This window comes from Pleuronectes platessa, chromosome 1 (assembly GCF_947347685.1).
Source record: "Pleuronectes platessa chromosome 1, fPlePla1.1, whole genome shotgun sequence".
NCBI classification, from domain to species: Eukaryota; Metazoa; Chordata; class Actinopteri; order Pleuronectiformes; family Pleuronectidae; genus Pleuronectes; species Pleuronectes platessa.
The window spans coordinates 13,190,269-13,208,603 of NC_070626.1; the positions used below are offsets into that span (position 1 = coordinate 13,190,269).

At 40.7% G+C, this 18,335-nt stretch overlaps 2 protein-coding genes across 2 annotated transcripts; one reads left to right on the forward strand and one right to left on the reverse strand.

The window, feature by feature from the left end:
* Positions 1–2,599: 2,599 nt before the first annotated feature.
* On the reverse strand, positions 2,600–12,669 carry LOC128445681 (isocitrate dehydrogenase [NADP], mitochondrial-like). The gene is given in 15 exon segments (XM_053428459.1): positions 2,600–3,043; positions 3,161–3,253; positions 3,346–3,443; positions 4,001–4,113; positions 4,245–4,396; positions 4,533–4,669; positions 5,148–5,291; positions 5,402–5,562; positions 5,686–5,851; positions 7,224–7,315; positions 8,291–8,425; positions 10,533–10,550; positions 11,112–11,361; positions 11,846–12,417; positions 12,537–12,669. Coding segments are annotated over 14 exon segments (1,788 nt in total). The 5' UTR covers positions 11,990–12,417; positions 12,537–12,669; the 3' UTR covers positions 2,600–2,958.
* Positions 12,670–13,256: 587 nt separating this feature from the next.
* On the forward strand, positions 13,257–17,951 carry si:ch211-107o10.3 (uncharacterized protein LOC407663 homolog). The gene is made up of 7 exons (XM_053428447.1): positions 13,257–13,630; positions 14,227–14,367; positions 14,561–14,752; positions 15,324–15,485; positions 15,618–15,734; positions 15,916–16,120; positions 17,119–17,951. The coding sequence occupies exons 1-7, from the start codon at positions 13,555–13,557 to the stop codon at positions 17,213–17,215; spliced, it is 990 nt and encodes a 329-aa protein (XP_053284422.1). The 5' UTR covers positions 13,257–13,554; the 3' UTR covers positions 17,216–17,951.
* The last annotated feature ends 384 nt before the right edge of the window (positions 17,952–18,335 follow it).

Here is an 18,335-nt window from a genome sequence, read left to right on the forward strand (position 1 = left end):
GGAGACTGGAGTTGTGATCTGTCTCTCGCGCTCTCTCTCGGTGTGTGTGTGTGTGTGTGTGTGTGTGTGTGTGTGTGTGTGTGTGTGTGTGTGTGTGTGTGTGTGTGTGTGTGTGTGTGTGTGTGTGTGTGTGTGTGTGTGTGTGTGTGTGTGTGTGTGTGCGCGCGCTAAGGATAAAATTGCCATTTTGCCAAGGAATCTAAACTTAATAATAAAAAGCAAATGAAATAATACATGTATTTACCATTTCTTGCAAATGTATTTAATTCTATTGTTTCTTTTTTCTTGTAAATTACTTTTGGACATTTTATTTTGGTAAAACGGTAAAGGAGAGAGGGATGACAGAGTAAAGGAGAGTGAAAGTGTGACACATGGCAGCTCACTTGGAGTTTGCTGAACAGCCTTTAAAAGACAGAGCATGAGGGAAAAGATTCTCTGGTCTGATGAGATAAAAATGCAACCCCTTGGCGAGAACTTCAAACTGTACGAAGAACAGTGGAGTGGTGTTGAGAAACCATCTCTACAGTGACACATGGTGGTGGCAGCTTCATACTGCAGGGACATGGTCAGAATCATATGCAGGATCAATGCAGCAAGATACAGAGGTCAATCACATCTACAATGCAGAGATAAGATGATGAATACTTTTGTAGAGGTTTTTTTTTCACGGGCTTTCTTCAGCATCTGGATGAGTGACACCTGGAAGAGACATTCATGTTTCCTTCAGAATCATTTCTAATTTAGAGATCCCATAAATCTCCATCTTCTCCCAACAGGATTTTTTTTAAATACTATTGTTTATGGTTTTGAACAACTACAGGTTATCCACCAGCAAATATTTCAGATATTGGGATCAATGCACCGGCATTACCCATGAATGACACAGTGAAAAGATTATTTTTTGAAATGTACTTAAAGGAAAAACTGCCATCTTTCATTCAGATCTTTTATTCAGTTCTTAGTTGAAGCTCTATCGGCAGTGATATGCTCGACTCTTCTTGGATATGAAGTAACAAGGTTTGCAAACCTCTGGGATTTGACATGATTGATGTGATTTCTCTGCTGATCCTCTCTCTGTCAGGTTGAAGGGAACCATCAGTGTCAGACATGTTCAGGTCAGTCCTGAGACGCTTGATTGGGCTCCAGTCAGGGTTGGGTGTGGCACTGCAGGATGTTAACAGACACTCCTGGGTCATCGTGGCTGTGTGCTGTGGGTCATTGTCCTAGTAGGTGAACTTCTGGTTCATTCTGAGGTGCTGAGCGTTCTGCACCATGTATCAGTAAAGTCTGTATTTTGCTTCATTCAGATTTCTCTACCCTGAGCAGTTTCTCAATGCTGCTGAAAAAAACCCACAGAATCAAGCTGACACCATCAGACCTTCTGAGAATTTAGTTTCTAGCATAGAATGAAGATCATGCAAATGCTTTTGTGTGTCTTTAACAAAGGAGATGCTTCCATCTGTTGACTCTGTCCCCACAACCAAGTCCAGAACAGTGAGATGCTGGTGTGTTTCATGGGAGGAAGTAGAGCTCAATTCATAAATACTTTTGTCAATGTTATATTTCTTTTCTCTTACATATCATCAAATACATTTTAAATATCTGAATATATTTATTGTTAATATATAATTCTATTTCTCCTCCTTAGGCATATTTAGTTTACTGCAGTCAGCTGGTAGGAGGTTCATGTCTTCTCACAAACTCAACTGTTACTTTTAGGTCCTCTCCCCCACACTCTCCAGCTGAAGATAATATGAGGAGGCTCTCTAGCACTTTGTGAAATCTTCCTTTATCAGGAAACTTTTAAAAGAAAGTGTGTGAGGAATAATTTAAATGCTAATTCTTTTTTTTTCAGAGGAAGCTTTTTTAATAAAGAGAGCAGGACGAGAATATTCTCTGGGTATAAAGTGTAAATTTGACATTTTTCAGGGAACCAAAGAGGAACAACAAGATACCAAATGAATATTGTCCCAACAGTGTTTCTATGTTTTCAGTCACATCACCAGTTACCTCTGATGAGACCCCTTGTCACATAACATGTATACATTACTCTACTTTATTTACGTATTCGTTTTTAAAATGGGAAAATACAATTAACATAATTTAGTTCATCAGTTAATAGTAATCAGAAGTCTGTGTCTTGGTACAATGACCAATAGTCTTTCCAGTACAACAAAGTGCATGACAGGCTGACTGGGGCTTCTGTCGACATCTGCTGGTGGGGGTCTGTAGTTGCCTCTGAAGCAGACAGATCTTTCAGAACTTCCATCAAACACTGCTTTCTGTTTTGCACTGGAGGTCGTGTTTGATGCCCAATACATGAACCTGCAGCGCTGCACTGCTGGACAGAAGCTCCTACAACCAAATACATCAAATGTTTCTATAAAAGGAATTCTTAAGTGAACTGATTTCACTATGAGTGACTTCTCATTCTCAAACATTCAATAATACTTTTGTCCCCATGATTTAAATTCCAAAGCCTCAATCTGCCTCACTAATGGTACTTTTTTTGTGTATTATAGTGTTTTGTTTTGTTGGCAGTTAATCTAACCCTACCCCAAATGATTCTGTCAACACAGACACACAACTCCACACACAATGCTTGTTAGTGATTGATTATCAATAATTACTGTTTGTATTCATAAGAAAAGTGCAAAACATGGAATTATACAGATAATTCAGAGACTCTGATGCATTCCATTAAATTGAAAGGCTGATATGTTCATTATAAGTTAACATTAGAACTAATAAAGATTCATACAATAAAATCATTCAATTTGTGCAATAAAAAGTGTTGGCAGAGAAAAGGCAGAGGAAAACTAAGCAAGCTATACAAATACAAAAAGGCACAATACTTGTTTCCTTTGAAATTGGATACAAAGGTTTATACAAACGACTAAGTGGTGAAAAGAGGCTTAAAATCCACAGACGGGATTTGTTTTAGGAAGTGAATGTTCATCATTTGCCCAGAGCTTTGTCCAGGTTGGTCCTTATCGCATCCAGGAAGTCTGATGTGTTGATGTAATGTTCATTCAGCTTGCAGCTACAAAATCATAGAGCAGGAGGTTAGATCAATAATAAATATAATGATATCAAATGTAGATGTTTGATCTTCATGAGAGAGTTTGCTAGAGTGAGAGATTTGAATATGTAAACTCACTTGGCCAAGCCATGGATGCAGCCTGCAAGGTCCTTGGTCATCAAACCACTTTCCACAGTTTCCACACAGACTTTTTCTAACGTCTGGGAGAATCTGAAGAGTGACGATGCAGAGTGACAGATCAGTGTGTTGTAAAATAATAAATACAGAGTGTCTCACATCGTGTGACTAATCAGAAAACACACCTTATCAAATCAGGGTTTCCATCCAGTTTGCCTCTGTGCTCCAGTCCCCTGGTCCAGGCGAAGACACTGGCAATGGGGTTGGTGCTGGTTGGTCTTCCCTGCAGAGCAACGGTTAATGTCAGTTACTGGAAATTCAACATGTGAAGTGACTGCTTTGCATTCAGGTCTGATGATGTCCCAATGCATGGAGACAATTGTATCTCTGCCTGTTTTTTACCATGGGCTTTTTAAATGGACTTTGTGTGTAAAATGGGTGTAAAAGTGTGAGTCTAAGAACCGCTTCAGACCTGGTGTTAACATCTGTCCTGAGTGAACTGAAAATATGCAAAGTGATTTATCATAACTTTCATTTCTTAACATTCTGGTGTAAACATCTAATAGAAACTTTGTTAAATATAGTACGGTGTCTTACATTATTTTACTTTTTCAACCCATCTCCACCTTGCATTTGACTAAAGCCTTTGTCCTCAATCTAATCTTAACCTTAAACCTGACACCAAATCTGAGCTCTGAATGAATCCACAGAAAAAACTGGCTCAGGTCAAAGTGTGTAAACATTTCCTCATTCCCAAATCGGTTCCAACAGATGGTACAACAATGCACATGTGTACACACACAAGCAAAGCTCCAGTCAGAGCGACCTGACGAGGCTTACCCTCTGGTGTTCACGGTAGTGCCTGGTGACGGTGCCGTGTGCAGCCTCGGCCTCGATGGTCTTACCGTCAGGACAAACGAGCACTGATGCCATGAGACCCAGAGACCCAAAGCCTGACACCACACACAACAAACATGCTATTAGAGGGGCATCCCCTCACTAATACAAAACATGGGATGTAGATTTAATATGAATAATCTGACATTAACATAACAGCAGTTCATTCAAGTTACAGTGAACTTACCCTGAGCCAGAATGTCGGACTGCACGTCTCCGTCGTAGTTCTTACAGGCCCAAACAAAGCCTCCGGACGACTTCAGGACCTGAGCCACCATGTCATCGATGAGGCGGTGCTCGTACCAGATCTTCAGCTTGTCAAACTCGGGCTTATAATTCCTGAAGGACACGTAACAATAAAACACTGTTTGTTGTGGCTTTTTTACACAAAACACTGTTACAAGCCTGACGAATAAAGTTGTCTTTGAGCAATTTGATAAAGCTTTCCAGTTCAGCTGGTTGGTTGATGTCTCACCTCTCAAAGATGTCCTGGAAGATGTCCTTGAAGCGGCCGTCGTAGGCCTTCAGGATGGTGTTTTTGGTGCTCAAGTACAGAGGCCACCTCTTCTGGATGGCATACTGGAAGCAGCTGTGAGCGAATCCAGTGATGGACTGAGAAACATGAAGGTCCAGAAAAAACAATCACTTCACAGAAAATTGAAAATAAACTTCTCCAATGTCTGTTTTACACAAATTGTCATGAAGCTAAAAGCTAGCATGAGTTACATGAAATGTAATGAAAGAGATACTGCAAACTTAAATGTGTTTTAGAGCTGTAAACTGAATCATATGACTGATGTTTGATTAAACACATTAGTGCTGGTTTTAAACATTACATTAAATATAACATTTATTTAAATAGAAAATTCAGACCGCCACCACTCATCAAATCTATAAAGAAATCCCTAAACCATCACATCATCTACCAATCAGAGACTTCCCCCAACCTCTGGGTTGGGGAACATCTGGGGGCGAGATGTCCCCCCCAGATGTTCCCGCACACCTTTTAAACTGCTGGCTGTGAAGTTACACATTAATTGTCTATGAAATATACAAGGGTAAATAAATCTAGGACCAAACTCGTTCTTACCTCATCAGTGTTGTACATTCCCATCCCACAGCCCCCGGCGGGGAAGTCGTACACCTCCCACTCCCTCGGCTTGCTTCCATCAGCTGGAGCAAACACCATCTTGAACTTTCCTGGCTCCTCAACAACGAAGTCTGTGGCTCTGTACTGAGAAATTCAAAACCACACCCAGCATGTTAGATGGTTCTATTGACAGTTTCTATGCCTGGTCTGAAAGAAAATAAATCACATTTGCATTGTTTCTTTCTTTTTATTACCTGATCGCCAAAAGCATGTCTGCCGATCGTTATGGGCAGCGTCCAACCAGGAACAAGACGGGGAATATTTCGACAGAGGATTGGTTCACGGAAAACTGTGCCACCCAAGATGTTCCTGATGGTTCCATTTGGACTCTTCCACATCTTCTTGAGCTTAAATTCTGAAAAAATATATATACAAGCTTAGTTCCAAGCATTTCTACTGGTTGAAAAAGATGAGTGTCCTCATGCCACATATCTGAAACAGCTAGAAACTGTCTGATTAAGCACTGAGTGTCTCTCACCCTCAACCCTGGCCTCATCGGGAGTGATGGTGGCACACTTGACGGCCACGTTGTATTTCTGAGTTGCCAGTGCAGAGTCTATGGTGACCTGGTCATCGGTCTGGTCTCGGTAGGGCAGACCCAGGTCAAAGTACTTCAGCTCCACAGCCACGTTTGGCAGGATGAGCTGTAAAGCACAAGATTCTGATGTGTTATTTGTCTAAGGACAACACACAAACACCCACACACACACGCATGAAGAAAAAATATCTTGATTTATTGAGATCCTGTTTCTCTTTATGTATTTTCTTCTTTCTGGCAGCTAGCAACAAGTTTTCTATGTTGAGCCTGTTTGTTTTGAAGTTTGTGATGTAACTTCTATTATTGAAATCCTTAATTGTTGATTTTATATCAAATGAATAGGATCCAATGCAAGGGCAGCCTCAAGTGTTTTCAAACCTACGTGCCTCACACAGCTGATCATCTGTCAAGCAGCTGCAGACTTCATTTAAGCTTTAAAACACTTTGATCTGTTAATGTTTGACTCTGTGTGCGTGGCAGAATCTTGAGCTTAGGAGATATTTGCCTCTAAAGTCAAGGGTTTTACAGCTTGTCGAGATTTCATCAGTCTGTCATGTGACCGCCTATAGAGAGTGGAGCAGTACCTTCTCGGACACTGGATATCTGCTCCTGAGTGCACACATGTATCTCAATAAGAACAAGATTTGTATCAAGTGTTAGCACCAAGCCTCTTTTGTCTGAAGATAAGATCATCTAACTGATTTGATGTTTGATAGTTTAAGATTTTCACCTTAATATATAGTATAAAAGGTAAGACACCACAAGCTCTCATTGACTGCAGCAGAAAATGGTTTCCCAATCCTTGAACCTGCTGTGTTCCATGTGTTTTGGGATTATGGGAAACTTCATGATATCTTAGTGAACAACACATCCGTCATCACTGGTTCTGAGTTCAATTCCCCCCTTTGGACTCTGCCTCCAGCTTTGGCAAGACTGTGTGGCTTTGTGGTGTTGGTGCTTCGTGCCAACTCACTGCTGAGGTCTTCCTGTTTTTTCAGGTAAGAAGTCAAATACATTCACAATTCAAATTGACCAATGGACGGCCGACATATCCCCCTACATGCAATGTGTTTATCCTCTATGTTGTGTGAAGGAGCTCCACTTCCACTCTGCTGCTGTGAGTAGAGCACTATTCAGAGAGTACAGCAAATTCTTTAATTAACAGTTGAAGCCTAATGAGACCAATATATTTGGTGACATATAAGTGAAAATAATTCTGCTTATTTTTTTCCAATTTAGTTCTATAGTGGGAACTCTCAAATGGCCAACTGTTTAGAGATGACGCCCAAATATATCTCTACTAAAACCTACAAGCTCCTCAGGGCTCCTATCAACATGATCCATTTGTCAAGTTCTAACAGCTCACTGCCGATTCGTTTTCTGTCAATCAAGTCATTCGTTGATCCACTAACTGTTTCAGCTGTAAACAGATGTGTCTCTGGAGCCAAGAAGCTTCCTCGTGATCTACGGCTTCCTACCTTCTCTTTGATGAACTCCCATATGATGCGAGTCATCTCGTCTCCGTCCATCTCCACCACCGGCTGCGCCACCTTGATGCGCTTTGTAGCATCTGAAGAGAGTCAGTCGTATTAATTTACACAGTTCACAGCAGCAGAGGGCGAAGATACAGGGATAATCTGTCACAGTTTATCTACTGAATATACATGTACCTGAACACCAATAGACAAACAGTCATAATTTACATGTTTTCATTACAAATTACAATACAGAAAATAATATGAGAATGTTTAAATTACATAGTAATAATAATACATTTTACTTGATGGTACTTCTCTAAACACCCATGGACCCTTTACAATACATCGAACACAGGAATAATTTACATAGATGTATGTTATTAGTCACATTACAGAGCTACCGACTCCATATTCTAGTACAGTGGATATCCTTAAGGAGATTATACTTGTCAGAACTTTACCTGTTTTTAAATCACTGCTGGAAACATATTTAGAATTAAAGCCTTTTCATGAATGGATTTTAACTGGTTTTAACAGATAAAGTTTGTTTTGAATATTCTTTTGTTATTTTTTGTTGTTGACTTGTTTTCTCCTGTGTTGTTTTATTCCCATATGTTTTGTCAGGTACTTTAGGTAAGTGCTACCGAAATTAACTTTTATTATTATTATTATTATTATTATTATTATTATCATTTAGTAGAAGTAAATATGTTACACACTGAACAGTTTGACACTTGGTTCTGATGTGAAAAAGTGACAGTCTAACACAGACTGACCTTTGGATTATATGAGCGCTGTGATACCAGTTAGTACAGTCACACCTTTAACTGTACAGACAACACGAGGACACCCAGACAGATACTGATACTGATACTAGTATAACTTCACTGGGTAACTTTGTGAAGTAAAACATGTAGGCTAAGAAGTTATTGATGTAGAGTAACTTATTACATGTTATTAACTTTGTGGTAATACCAGTAATTTACATCAACGCCTCCTCTTTCACACCTTCTACCTACCATCTATCTTTCTAAGGCTGCTGAGTGGCTTAGTTGGATCTGACTTACAGTTCCTGCGCTGCGGTCTGTGGAGGCGGGCGGCGGCCGGTGACACCGCCGCGGGGTTCAGGGACAGTCCGGCGGCGGCGGCGCCTCTGGACGAGGTGATCAGAGCCTTCAGGAAACCCGCCATGTTCAACCGGGCTGGTTCGTCTATGAATGAAGTGGACCGGCAGGAAGAGCACGGTTACCTGGTGACGCTGCACCCGCTCACCAATGGACACGTCACACGTCAGCACCAGAAACAGGCAGGCTTCGCTTTGATTGGTCAGCAAAGCCGGTTCCGGGTCAATCAGGGGGAAGCTAAGGTGAGTTTGGTTTCACTTCAACTTTTGGATTCTTCTTAATTCTCTCACATTGTCTGCTCCACTATTTCACTTTATAATAATATAGAATAATATAATAATTACAACTTTATTTCCACTCTAAGTGCTTTACATACAATATATTGATGAAATAAATATTAGAGTGGAATTCATAATAACAATGTGAATTGAATTAAAAAAAAAACTGCATAAAAACAGAAGAGAAAAAAATGTAATTAAATTAAATTCTGCGCATGCATGTGATTGCCTGATTTTTAAGAGGAACACAGATGAATGTGAACAGACTAAATGCACCAAAACTCTGAACATACACCATTCTGCACATTGTAGGTCAAGGACTCAAAACATTTTTGAGTGAAGGTGGGGGATTTGAAAATCCCAACTGAGAAACTAAAAACGAGTACATTGAATAATAGCTTCACTTATTTGTATGTTGATGTTCAAATTTGACTTTTGTTCTCATTGAAAACAATCAAAACACCTGTTTGGGAGCTTTTATCAAGGGTTCAGATACTTGTTTTGATCTGCATTAGTGCACTTGCTCTAAATATTAGTATTGAATTTATACTTTACATGCAACCTGTTTTAATTTTTATCTCCAATATGTATCACTTTAGTTCTTTATATGGGAAAATGTATTGATAATCAAGGCCTGACAATTGAGCTGTAATATGTAATTAATCTAAGAGGCTGGAAATCAACAAAGGCCAAGGAAAGTTAATAATCAAACATGTGTTCTTATTGACATTTTTTTAAACACAAAGTAATTTGTGATGTGAACATGTCTGAATTGATATTGTAGGAATTACAACAAATATAGAAAATCAAAATCAAAATCTGGCAATGTTAACAATTTCTATAAACAGTTCAAAGATTATAACTTCCCCTAAAATTTAATAAAATCGTTTAAACATGTTCTAAATACAGCAATCAGACAATACACAAATGGGGGCTTTAAATTTTATATTTTTTGTTGTGGAAGTATCACTTGGAAATTATGAAACCAATTCAATCAGTAACTACAGGGTGGCACATACACTAACAGATAATTTAAAGCAGTAACTTTCAAGTAGGAAAAAAACCAAGCACATATGTCTTCTTAAGGCACTTTGTCAGAGACAGACCAGGATGTGAGGGAGATGGAGCTCCTACAATGTAACAACAGCAACAATTCTATACAGATAAATTAATAACAGACAATAAAACAAATAAAACTAACATTCCAAAACAAACACAATTCTTTGGTCTCTAACAATGTTCCACAGCTTTCTAATTGATGGGCATCAGAATGGAAATCCTGGTTACTAACTTTTCCTCTGAATCCAAACACACTACTCCTGTAAAATAGAGTAAGAAAATCTGTGCAAGGTTGAAGGATGTCAGCCTCATTTCAAACACAAGTGTTTGAAAGTTGTGTTTCTTTTTAACATAAACATTTCAGAACTAAAGAACATGGACATGAGGAAGGCACAATTCACGATTTTTAAACTGGGTTAACAGTCAGAAACAGGTAAACTCCTTGAACTTCCCCTTTAACAAAGGGTTCGCTGAAATTACAGGGAGATGTGTGCAAATTCCCAGATGCACTTCTACATTCGCACTGCAGAGTTTACAGGACGACAGATTCTAAGTGGCGGCAGAGCCTTTCTTCTCAACGAAGAAGCTCTTCAGCAACATGACTTGACCAATGCCGATGATGAACAGCAGGACGGTTTCTCCGATGGACCAGTAGGTCACTCGCTCCTGCAGGTAATCTGCTCTCGTGCGGTCATGCGCCTCTCTCAGCCTGTACCACGTCTGCGAGTCAGCCACCACCTTGAGGACCTCATGGATGGAGACGCAAGACGACTCCATCTGAAAGTCCAAATGCCAACACAGATTAATCGAGAGCATGGAAATGACAGGGGTCATATATATGCAAACACTGATCTATATTCTCAAAGCTTCTCCTCAACAGCTGGTATGTAGTTGCTAGATTTGTGACTTAAGAAACATAAACATTAAAAAGGTCCAGTGAGTACGATTTCCGGGAAAGGGATCTATTGGCAGAAATTTTATATAAAATAATCCCAGCGATGTTTTCACTAGTGTTTGATCATCTATATAATCTGAGTTGTAGTAATTGTTGTTTTCTTTACCCTAGAATGGACCCTTTGTATTTAAATACTTAATATTTACATCTGGAGGGGGTCCTCTCTACGGAGACCACCATGTTTTTACTGGACAAGCAAATCTTTTGTGTTTTTATGACAACTGAAGCTACCACAGGTTCTCTTTCACATTTGGAAGGGGAGGGTTAGGTGAGGGGTGTTCAGCTGCAACATGCAACTTCATCACTAGATGTCACTAAATTCTACACACTGAATCTTTAAGTCCTTTCTCCCTCCTCCTCACACACTGCAGCAGTAAAGAGCCAGTCATAGTCTCGCCCTCTGTCTATTTCCACTGCAGCAAACCGACACAGTGTGAACACCATGTCCCTGTGTAATCCAGGCCTCTCAGACATACCTGGGTCAGAGCTGAGTTTCTGTTCATGTTCGGCATGAGAGGCTCCTCTTCTCCGTGGCGGAAATCCAGGTACACCGTCTTGTAGGTAAAAGAGGAGAACTCATTGCTGAAGCAGACCTTGTAGACTCCCTTCATGGCCGTGGTGTGAGAGAAGCTGTCGTACTGCTTCTTCTTTTCATTGTACAACACGTTGTTCTGAGGGTCGGTGACGAAGCAGTCCACATCATAGTTGCCCCCTGCAATGACCTCAAAGAAGAGAAAGGCACAAAACACTCATTAGAAACACACACATGAACGACAGGTCATATGCATGGAAAGATAGTGTTGCTTTGAAGTAACATATGGAGGACTGAAGCTGGCTGTGCAACAGACCAGTAAGTGTGGGTAGAATAGAATAGAAATGTTACAATATATAAAAAGTAACAAGATTGTATCCATAGTGAAGGTGGTAAAATAGTGCATGGTGATACAATATTAAATAGTAAAAGAGATTAAACAGTATTGCACATCATATACACAACATCTACATAAAAATATAGCTTTAGTTTAATTGTGGTAAATTAAGCTGCAGGTAAATTAACTAATGTCATAAATGGGAATAATTGAATGATGTAAAACACTTCAATTATAGATGTTTTTCATTTACAAGAACCGGAAACAACAAACACATGTCAGGGGGATAACAACTCTGTTGGTGGGGCAGCCTCCTCTCTCTCTCACGGTAACTTACCTGGAAGTCTATGTCAAACTTCACGTCTTTCTCCAGCTCTTCGTAGAAACACTGCTTGTCGTTGTCCGGCAGCTCAAACGTCAACTCGGTGCCGAACACCACGAACACATGTAGCAGAACACAGCCCAGACCCAGGGTCAGCATTGTGACAGCACCGGGCAGAGAGCGCACAGCAGCGGGGAGAGAAGAGAACAGAACCGGGGACAGAGAGCACAGAGCACCGGGGCCAGACCGCTAAGAGCCGGGGACACGACACACAGAACCGGTGAAAGAGAGCTCTCAGAGCGGCGGACAGAACACACAGAGCAGGGGGCGGGGAACACTTAGAGCCGCGGACAGAACACACAGAGCCGGGAACAGGATGCACAGAGCCTGGGGCAGAGAGTACACAGAGCCGGGGACACTGAGTACACAGCGCCGGGGCTAGAAAGCACAGAGCCGGGGACAGAGAGCTCTAAGGACCGGGGAAACTCACCCAGCTCCACCACTGTTTTTTTTCTCTGACGTGGCACGAGCTCGAAACACTTCCGGTGCAAGTTTGTTTACTTTAGAAATCGTCGAACATATTGCGGCTGTTACCAAAAGAGAAGAGGAAACACTTTAATATGAGAGAAAAATACTTTAAAATCAACGAAAGCCCCGAATAAGCGACATATTACCGTGATACTTCTACATTTTGGTCAAAACCAACCTCAGTGGGTCTAAACCTTTTTATATCCAGGGTCTAAACCTGTCTGATCCACTGGCTGCCAATCGAACAGCACGATATTATGGCCCTCCGAGGTATTGCACTTTAAAGCACTGTCGCATCGGCTTCACTTTTCAGACCCGGAAGCTTTTTTTTTTAATCTACACTTTCTGTTTCAAACTGTAACATTTTTAAGTTTGTCACAAAAGAAGTGAAACAAGTCCAAGAAAACAATAATTAAAATGGCCACCTATATGATATATATTTTAAGAGTTCAGATAATGTAAAAAGTCCTATTTATTGTTATCTTTTATAATATCCGTTACTCTACAATTATTATTGGTGCGCTGATATGTTCAAAGAATTCTGATGTCATGACTGGAATTTAAGTACTAAAGGGAATTTTAATGAGATAGATCAAATGAATGGTTTAAAAAATGTAGTAGAAATTACAAGTAGCCGAGATATACATTTTAAAATTAGACCTAAAGGACTGGAGTAACTGTAGTTTAAAATATTCTCATGCGAATAAACCAGTGTATGTGTGATTTGTTTGTTTTATCTGTGATCACTCAGCACATGAGGCACCCTGCCAGCAGAGAATCACAGTAGATGAGTCAGTGAGCTGCTTTGTATTGACCTGGATGTTTTTTTTTTTATCAGGCTCTTGTATAGTCTCCTCTGTTCTTCTTTGGACTGCAAAACATTATCAAACCTGTGTCAGAGAACCCGACATCGACTCACGATACCAAAATATATTTTCACTGTCTGCAGAAGAAACACAAACATCAGCGGAGCAGCCATTATGTGCCGTTTCTCAAGTCCGTTGCTATGACAGCAACGCCGATAAACAAGAGTCTTATTCTGAAAATCCCCCCGGTGCTTGCGTCACTTCCCCTCTGTTGTGATGTAAAGTAGTCAGTGGCGAAGCAGCTCGAGAGAAACGCCAGGTCACGGTGAACCGGTTTCAGAGAAAGTTTCCTGTGTGCAGTGATTCTGGTTGTAACTGACAGGCGGAAGCATGCAGAACTACAGAGAGGCCGTGAAGGACTTTGTGGACAGCCACAAGTTCGGTCTCACGTTTGCTGTGATTGCAGGTAAGAGGAACGTTTCATTTGAAGAGGGTGTGTACTGTGTGAGGGGGCAGTGTATGTTCACACGTTTTCTTAGATGTCACTGCTAGTTAAGTAATCTCTTTATGTTGAGAACGAGCATTGCTAGAAGAGAGCATGTGACTCAAGCGTTCCATTGCCAGCGACTGCTAAATGTAATTGGGGTGCACATGTTCATAAACTCTTGAATCACAGACAGACTGTGTCTGATTCGTGTCAAATGAATTATGTTATGACAGAGGACCTCAATACTGTTGTCACATCTGTTTATGGAAAGGATGCAGTGTGATCCAGACGGTCCTAACCTTTGACTTTGTAACAACCCCCGACCAGAGCAGTGCATATTACAAACTAACCATTGTCTTTTGCACCATGCCCTGAGCATTGAAGTGTGACAAAACTGTAAGAGAATAGTGTCTCAGTTCCTTGTTGTCAAAGTGGGATTGCAGCAATTGCCACGACAAGTTACACGTGGGAAAAGTTCAAATGAACCACAATGAGACGACTCGAGATGTTACACTACATGTGATGTTGGTGTTTAAGTATTCTTAACAGTGTCATTAACATCTCTTTTCTTCCAGCTGCTGGCGCGCTGACCTTCCGAAGATGGATGGCTGGCAGAGTTTGCCGTAGCAAGGTCAGGCTGGATGGGAAAACAGTCCTGATCACGGGAGCCAACACCGGCATTGGGAAGGAGACGGCCCTGGACATGGCCCAGAGAGGTGAGACCTTCAGATGTGTTTATTCACTGTCAAAGTTCTCTATGTGTGCAGGATTTTGTCATTGAGCTTAAAGTGAAACTGAAATTTACAACAGCTGACTGATATCACGACGATATCACAATGCTTCAACACTATGCTCCACTATTACTAATTAAATCTTTAATGTACACTGTGATTTTTATTTTTCGTCCAGGGGCCAGAGTGATCCTCGCCTGCAGGGACATGACCAGAGCCCGCATCGCCGCCGACGAGATCCGTCAGAAAAGTGGCAACGGCAATGTTGTGGTAAAGAAACTGGACCTGAGCTCACTGCAGTCCGTCAGAGACCTGGCCAAAGACATCGGGGAGAGCGAGGACCACTTGGACATCCTCATCAACAATGCAGGTATTTCCCATCTGTCACTGCAGGATCAATGTCAAAGTAAAGACCAACAACATGCAGAGATGCAGAGGAGATATTCCTTACGCCCGTCAGGGCAAGGCAGGGCAGTTTTATTCATCAAGCACCTGTCATACACAGAGTTAGATTCAAAGTGATCAAGAGCACAGATTAAATCTTGACATTTGCTCTTTAGAGAATTTCCACAAATGTATTGTCCGAAATGAGTCTGTGAAAGACGTATCAGTATCAGCGTATGTACACATGAATACCTTTATTTTACAGAATGAACAATGCAGATGATCACTTTGGAAGTTGTGTAATCACATAGTTTTTAATTGTACATTTTATTATAAAAGTTTTGTTTAACAGGTGTTTACAATGATCAATACAATGTTTCCGATTCAGAGCAGATGTGTATTAATGTAAACAATCTTTCTTAATAAATTATGTCTAGTGTCTTATTCCATTTTCTTTATATTTGCTTGTGTTAGTGTTGTCTTTTTTATTTGTATCACCTTGTGTGTGAGAGTGTGTTTATTTGTTTTATCCTGCATGGGTTTTGGTTTTCTTTGAGGTATCATGATGTGTCCAAAATGGAAGACCGAGGACGGCTTTGAAATGCAGTTTGGTGTCAACCACCTGGGTCATTTCCTCCTCACCAACAGTCTCCTCGACCTGCTGAAGAAGTCCACTCCAAGTCGCATTGTCATCGTCTCCAGCATGGCACACGAGAGAGGTGAAGGCCCTATATTTATAGCTGGATAACATCATTGTTCAAATGCATCTGTAATGTTTCACTCTGGATAAAACTCCCGTAGCTGTGTCTGATTTTCAAAGTCTAAATTGTACATTGGTTTGTTTCTCGCAGGTCAGATACACTTTGATGACATTAACCTGGATAAAGACTATAACCCTAAGAAGAGCTATGGCCAAAGTAAACTGGCCAATGTGCTCTTTGGCAGAGAGCTGGCTGTTAGACTGAAAGGTAGTGTATGATGCAGACTACATCCTGAAAATAAAGTGTGGTAGTAATGCAGGTTATTATCAACCAGATGATGTTAAGGTAGATTAAAGGAATCAAGAAGGAAAATCACAAATCCACAGTGTCCCTCTCAACGTTTCATGTATTGTAACTAACACATGATCTGGTGGATCCCTCTCATCAGGCACCGGTGTGACAGTGTACAGCCTTCACCCTGGGGTCATCCGCACAGAGCTAGGCCGCCACATTTTCCCCACCTTATCACTGTTGGTGAGGATCATAGCAAAGCCACTTACAATGCTGCTCAAAACTCCCTGGGAAGGAGCCCAGACCACCATCCACTGCGCTGTGGACGAGAGCCTGGCAGATGTCAGCGGCCTCTACTACAGGCAAGTACATCCACAGTAACATCTCACCTGACTGCACAGATCAATTCAATCAAGTTGAATTTCCACCTGAAAAATGTCCTTGTCTTTGAAAGTTCATTGTCTCTACGATAGATTTCTGTCAGTTCAATTCCAGACAGGTCATGTATGGGATCAGTGTATTTCTGAAAATTCGATTTGTATTTAAAGGACAAGGAACAGAGAATCGTCTCACCAGAATAGAGTCCATCTCTTTGTCCTGATTTGTTGCTCATGTTTTTCATCTCATGTCGCGCTGTGCACTTGTTATGTCAATAGGGGGCAGTAATTAGCAGTGAATTTACCAGGGACCAGAGTTACCGGGCATCATAGATTGTATATCAAATGGATGTAGTCTCGGGTCTGGAAGTGAAGCCAATGAGGAAAGGCCTGAAACTTATATTATCTTAGATGACCAGCAGAGGGCTGGATGCAAAAAGAAGTTTGTCTTTGAGAAAATTAACCTACTTCTCACTTGATTAGTTAACATTTTCCGAAATCCTTTTTCATGTGTCCCGCGGAGAATTGGGTTAGAACCTTTTCCCCCAGTTTGCCTTTCACACCTGCCTATTACAGTGATGGGTTCTCTGCTCAGACGCGTTCACGACAACGACGAATAATCCTTAGGATTCAGGAGAGGGGTTGTGCAGCAGACTGTGGTAGGATGTAACGTATGGCTCTGCTTTTTCAAGGGAGGATTCATGTTATTTTTTTGGGGTTTAACTTTTACATCTGTCGTGTGTTAGACACGTCATCACAACCCCCTCACTCACCCCCCTGCTCGGCTAATACTAGGGGGCCAGGCCAACATTCAAGAGTAACACAGAAGTAACACACAGCAGTGAGTGGATGTAATCAATCCCACTGAACTTAGTTTTATGGCTAATAAAAGATGTATTGCTAAAATGCCTGTCGACCTTTTGGCAATAGATCACTGACCTTTGGAGATCTTGTCCTCCTCTTTTATTTCTCCCACCGTACAGTGACTGTGCTCCCAGAACGGCGGCTCCACAGGCCCTGGATGACGCCGCAGCCAAAAAGCTGTGGGACCTCAGTGCATCTATGGTCGGTCTGGCGTAAACATCATCAGCATGCACTGCTTTTATGACCTACCAACCATGTTTACACTAGTAAATTCATTTTATTATCTATTCTGAATTATAGGTCATTGCAGTATCACTAAGATTTGATGATGAGTATAAATTGCACTCTTTATTTAATCTCCTTATTTACATTTATAGACCAGTGTATATATATTGAAATCTTTTGTGTTGGTTTAAAAACAAGATTATACTTGTTTTTCTAATCTTGCATCTCAGGTAGTTGTTTGCATTTGAATGAGCAATTCCTGTTACACAGTTCACTTCAAACGTGTTTGGGATTGGAATGCTAAAATGGCCCTTGCCAAACAAACCTTTTTTTAATCCATATGATCAGTGCTGCAGACTCCAGGCATCAAACTATGTGTTTATTAATGGCATCTAACAGTAATTACCAACATACAGATGATTGTACAGTTTCTGCTACATCCTCACTGCAGAGACACAGACACAAAACAGGGAAAACAAAAGAATAATTTCCCGAAAAACTAAAATGTTAGCAGGATGAGAGCCTGTATGTGTCCAGGTTTCAGAGGAACACTGAGAAGGTGGTTTTCCCTCAGAGGAGGGATCTTCTTTATATACGGTGAATGCTGCTGGTTTTTGGAGTTGGTTTTGAGGTGAGGATTACATTATCTGCCTGTATTGACAAATTGTACAACAGCTTACAACACTATTGCAGTGCTCTTGAAATAAATGTCTGATTAAGAAATTTTCTTCTGGCTATTATTATTGTTATTTATTATTAGGATCAATTATAGCAATATTATTGTCTTATTACATATATGGTACAAATACTGAAAATGAGAAATAATATTCAAAACAATTGATTGTTGGTAAGACCGACTTCCCCACAAGCAGAAACAAACGGATGACCCAGGCTTTGTGTGCTGCCCCATCTTGTCATGGATATAGGAAAACAGAGGAAGACAGTCTGCCAGAGCTCCTTATTGCAGGCTGTATTATTTGTAAGAGTTTTCCGAGAGCTCTTTTAAGTGAAGCAACATGAAAATATAAATGGGTATAAGTGGAAATCACTCATGCATTAGAAATAGAAAAGTATTATTCAAATAATGCTTTCCCCTGGTAGCGCATGTGCC

What these genes read in the sequence shown, in the direction of transcription:
- si:ch211-107o10.3 (XM_053428447.1), top strand. Translation starts at nt 13,555, where the DNA reads ATGCAGAACTACAGAGAGGCCGTGAAGGACTTTGTGGACAGCCACAAG. An exon ending in CATCCTCATCAACAATGCAG is followed by an intron (nt 14,753 to 15,323) that starts GTATTTCCCATC and finishes GTTTTCTTTGAG; the next exon opens with GTATCATGATGTGTCCAAAA. An exon ending in GCTGGCTGTTAGACTGAAAG is followed by an intron (nt 15,735 to 15,915) that starts GTAGTGTATGAT and finishes CCCTCTCATCAG; the next exon opens with GCACCGGTGTGACAGTGTAC.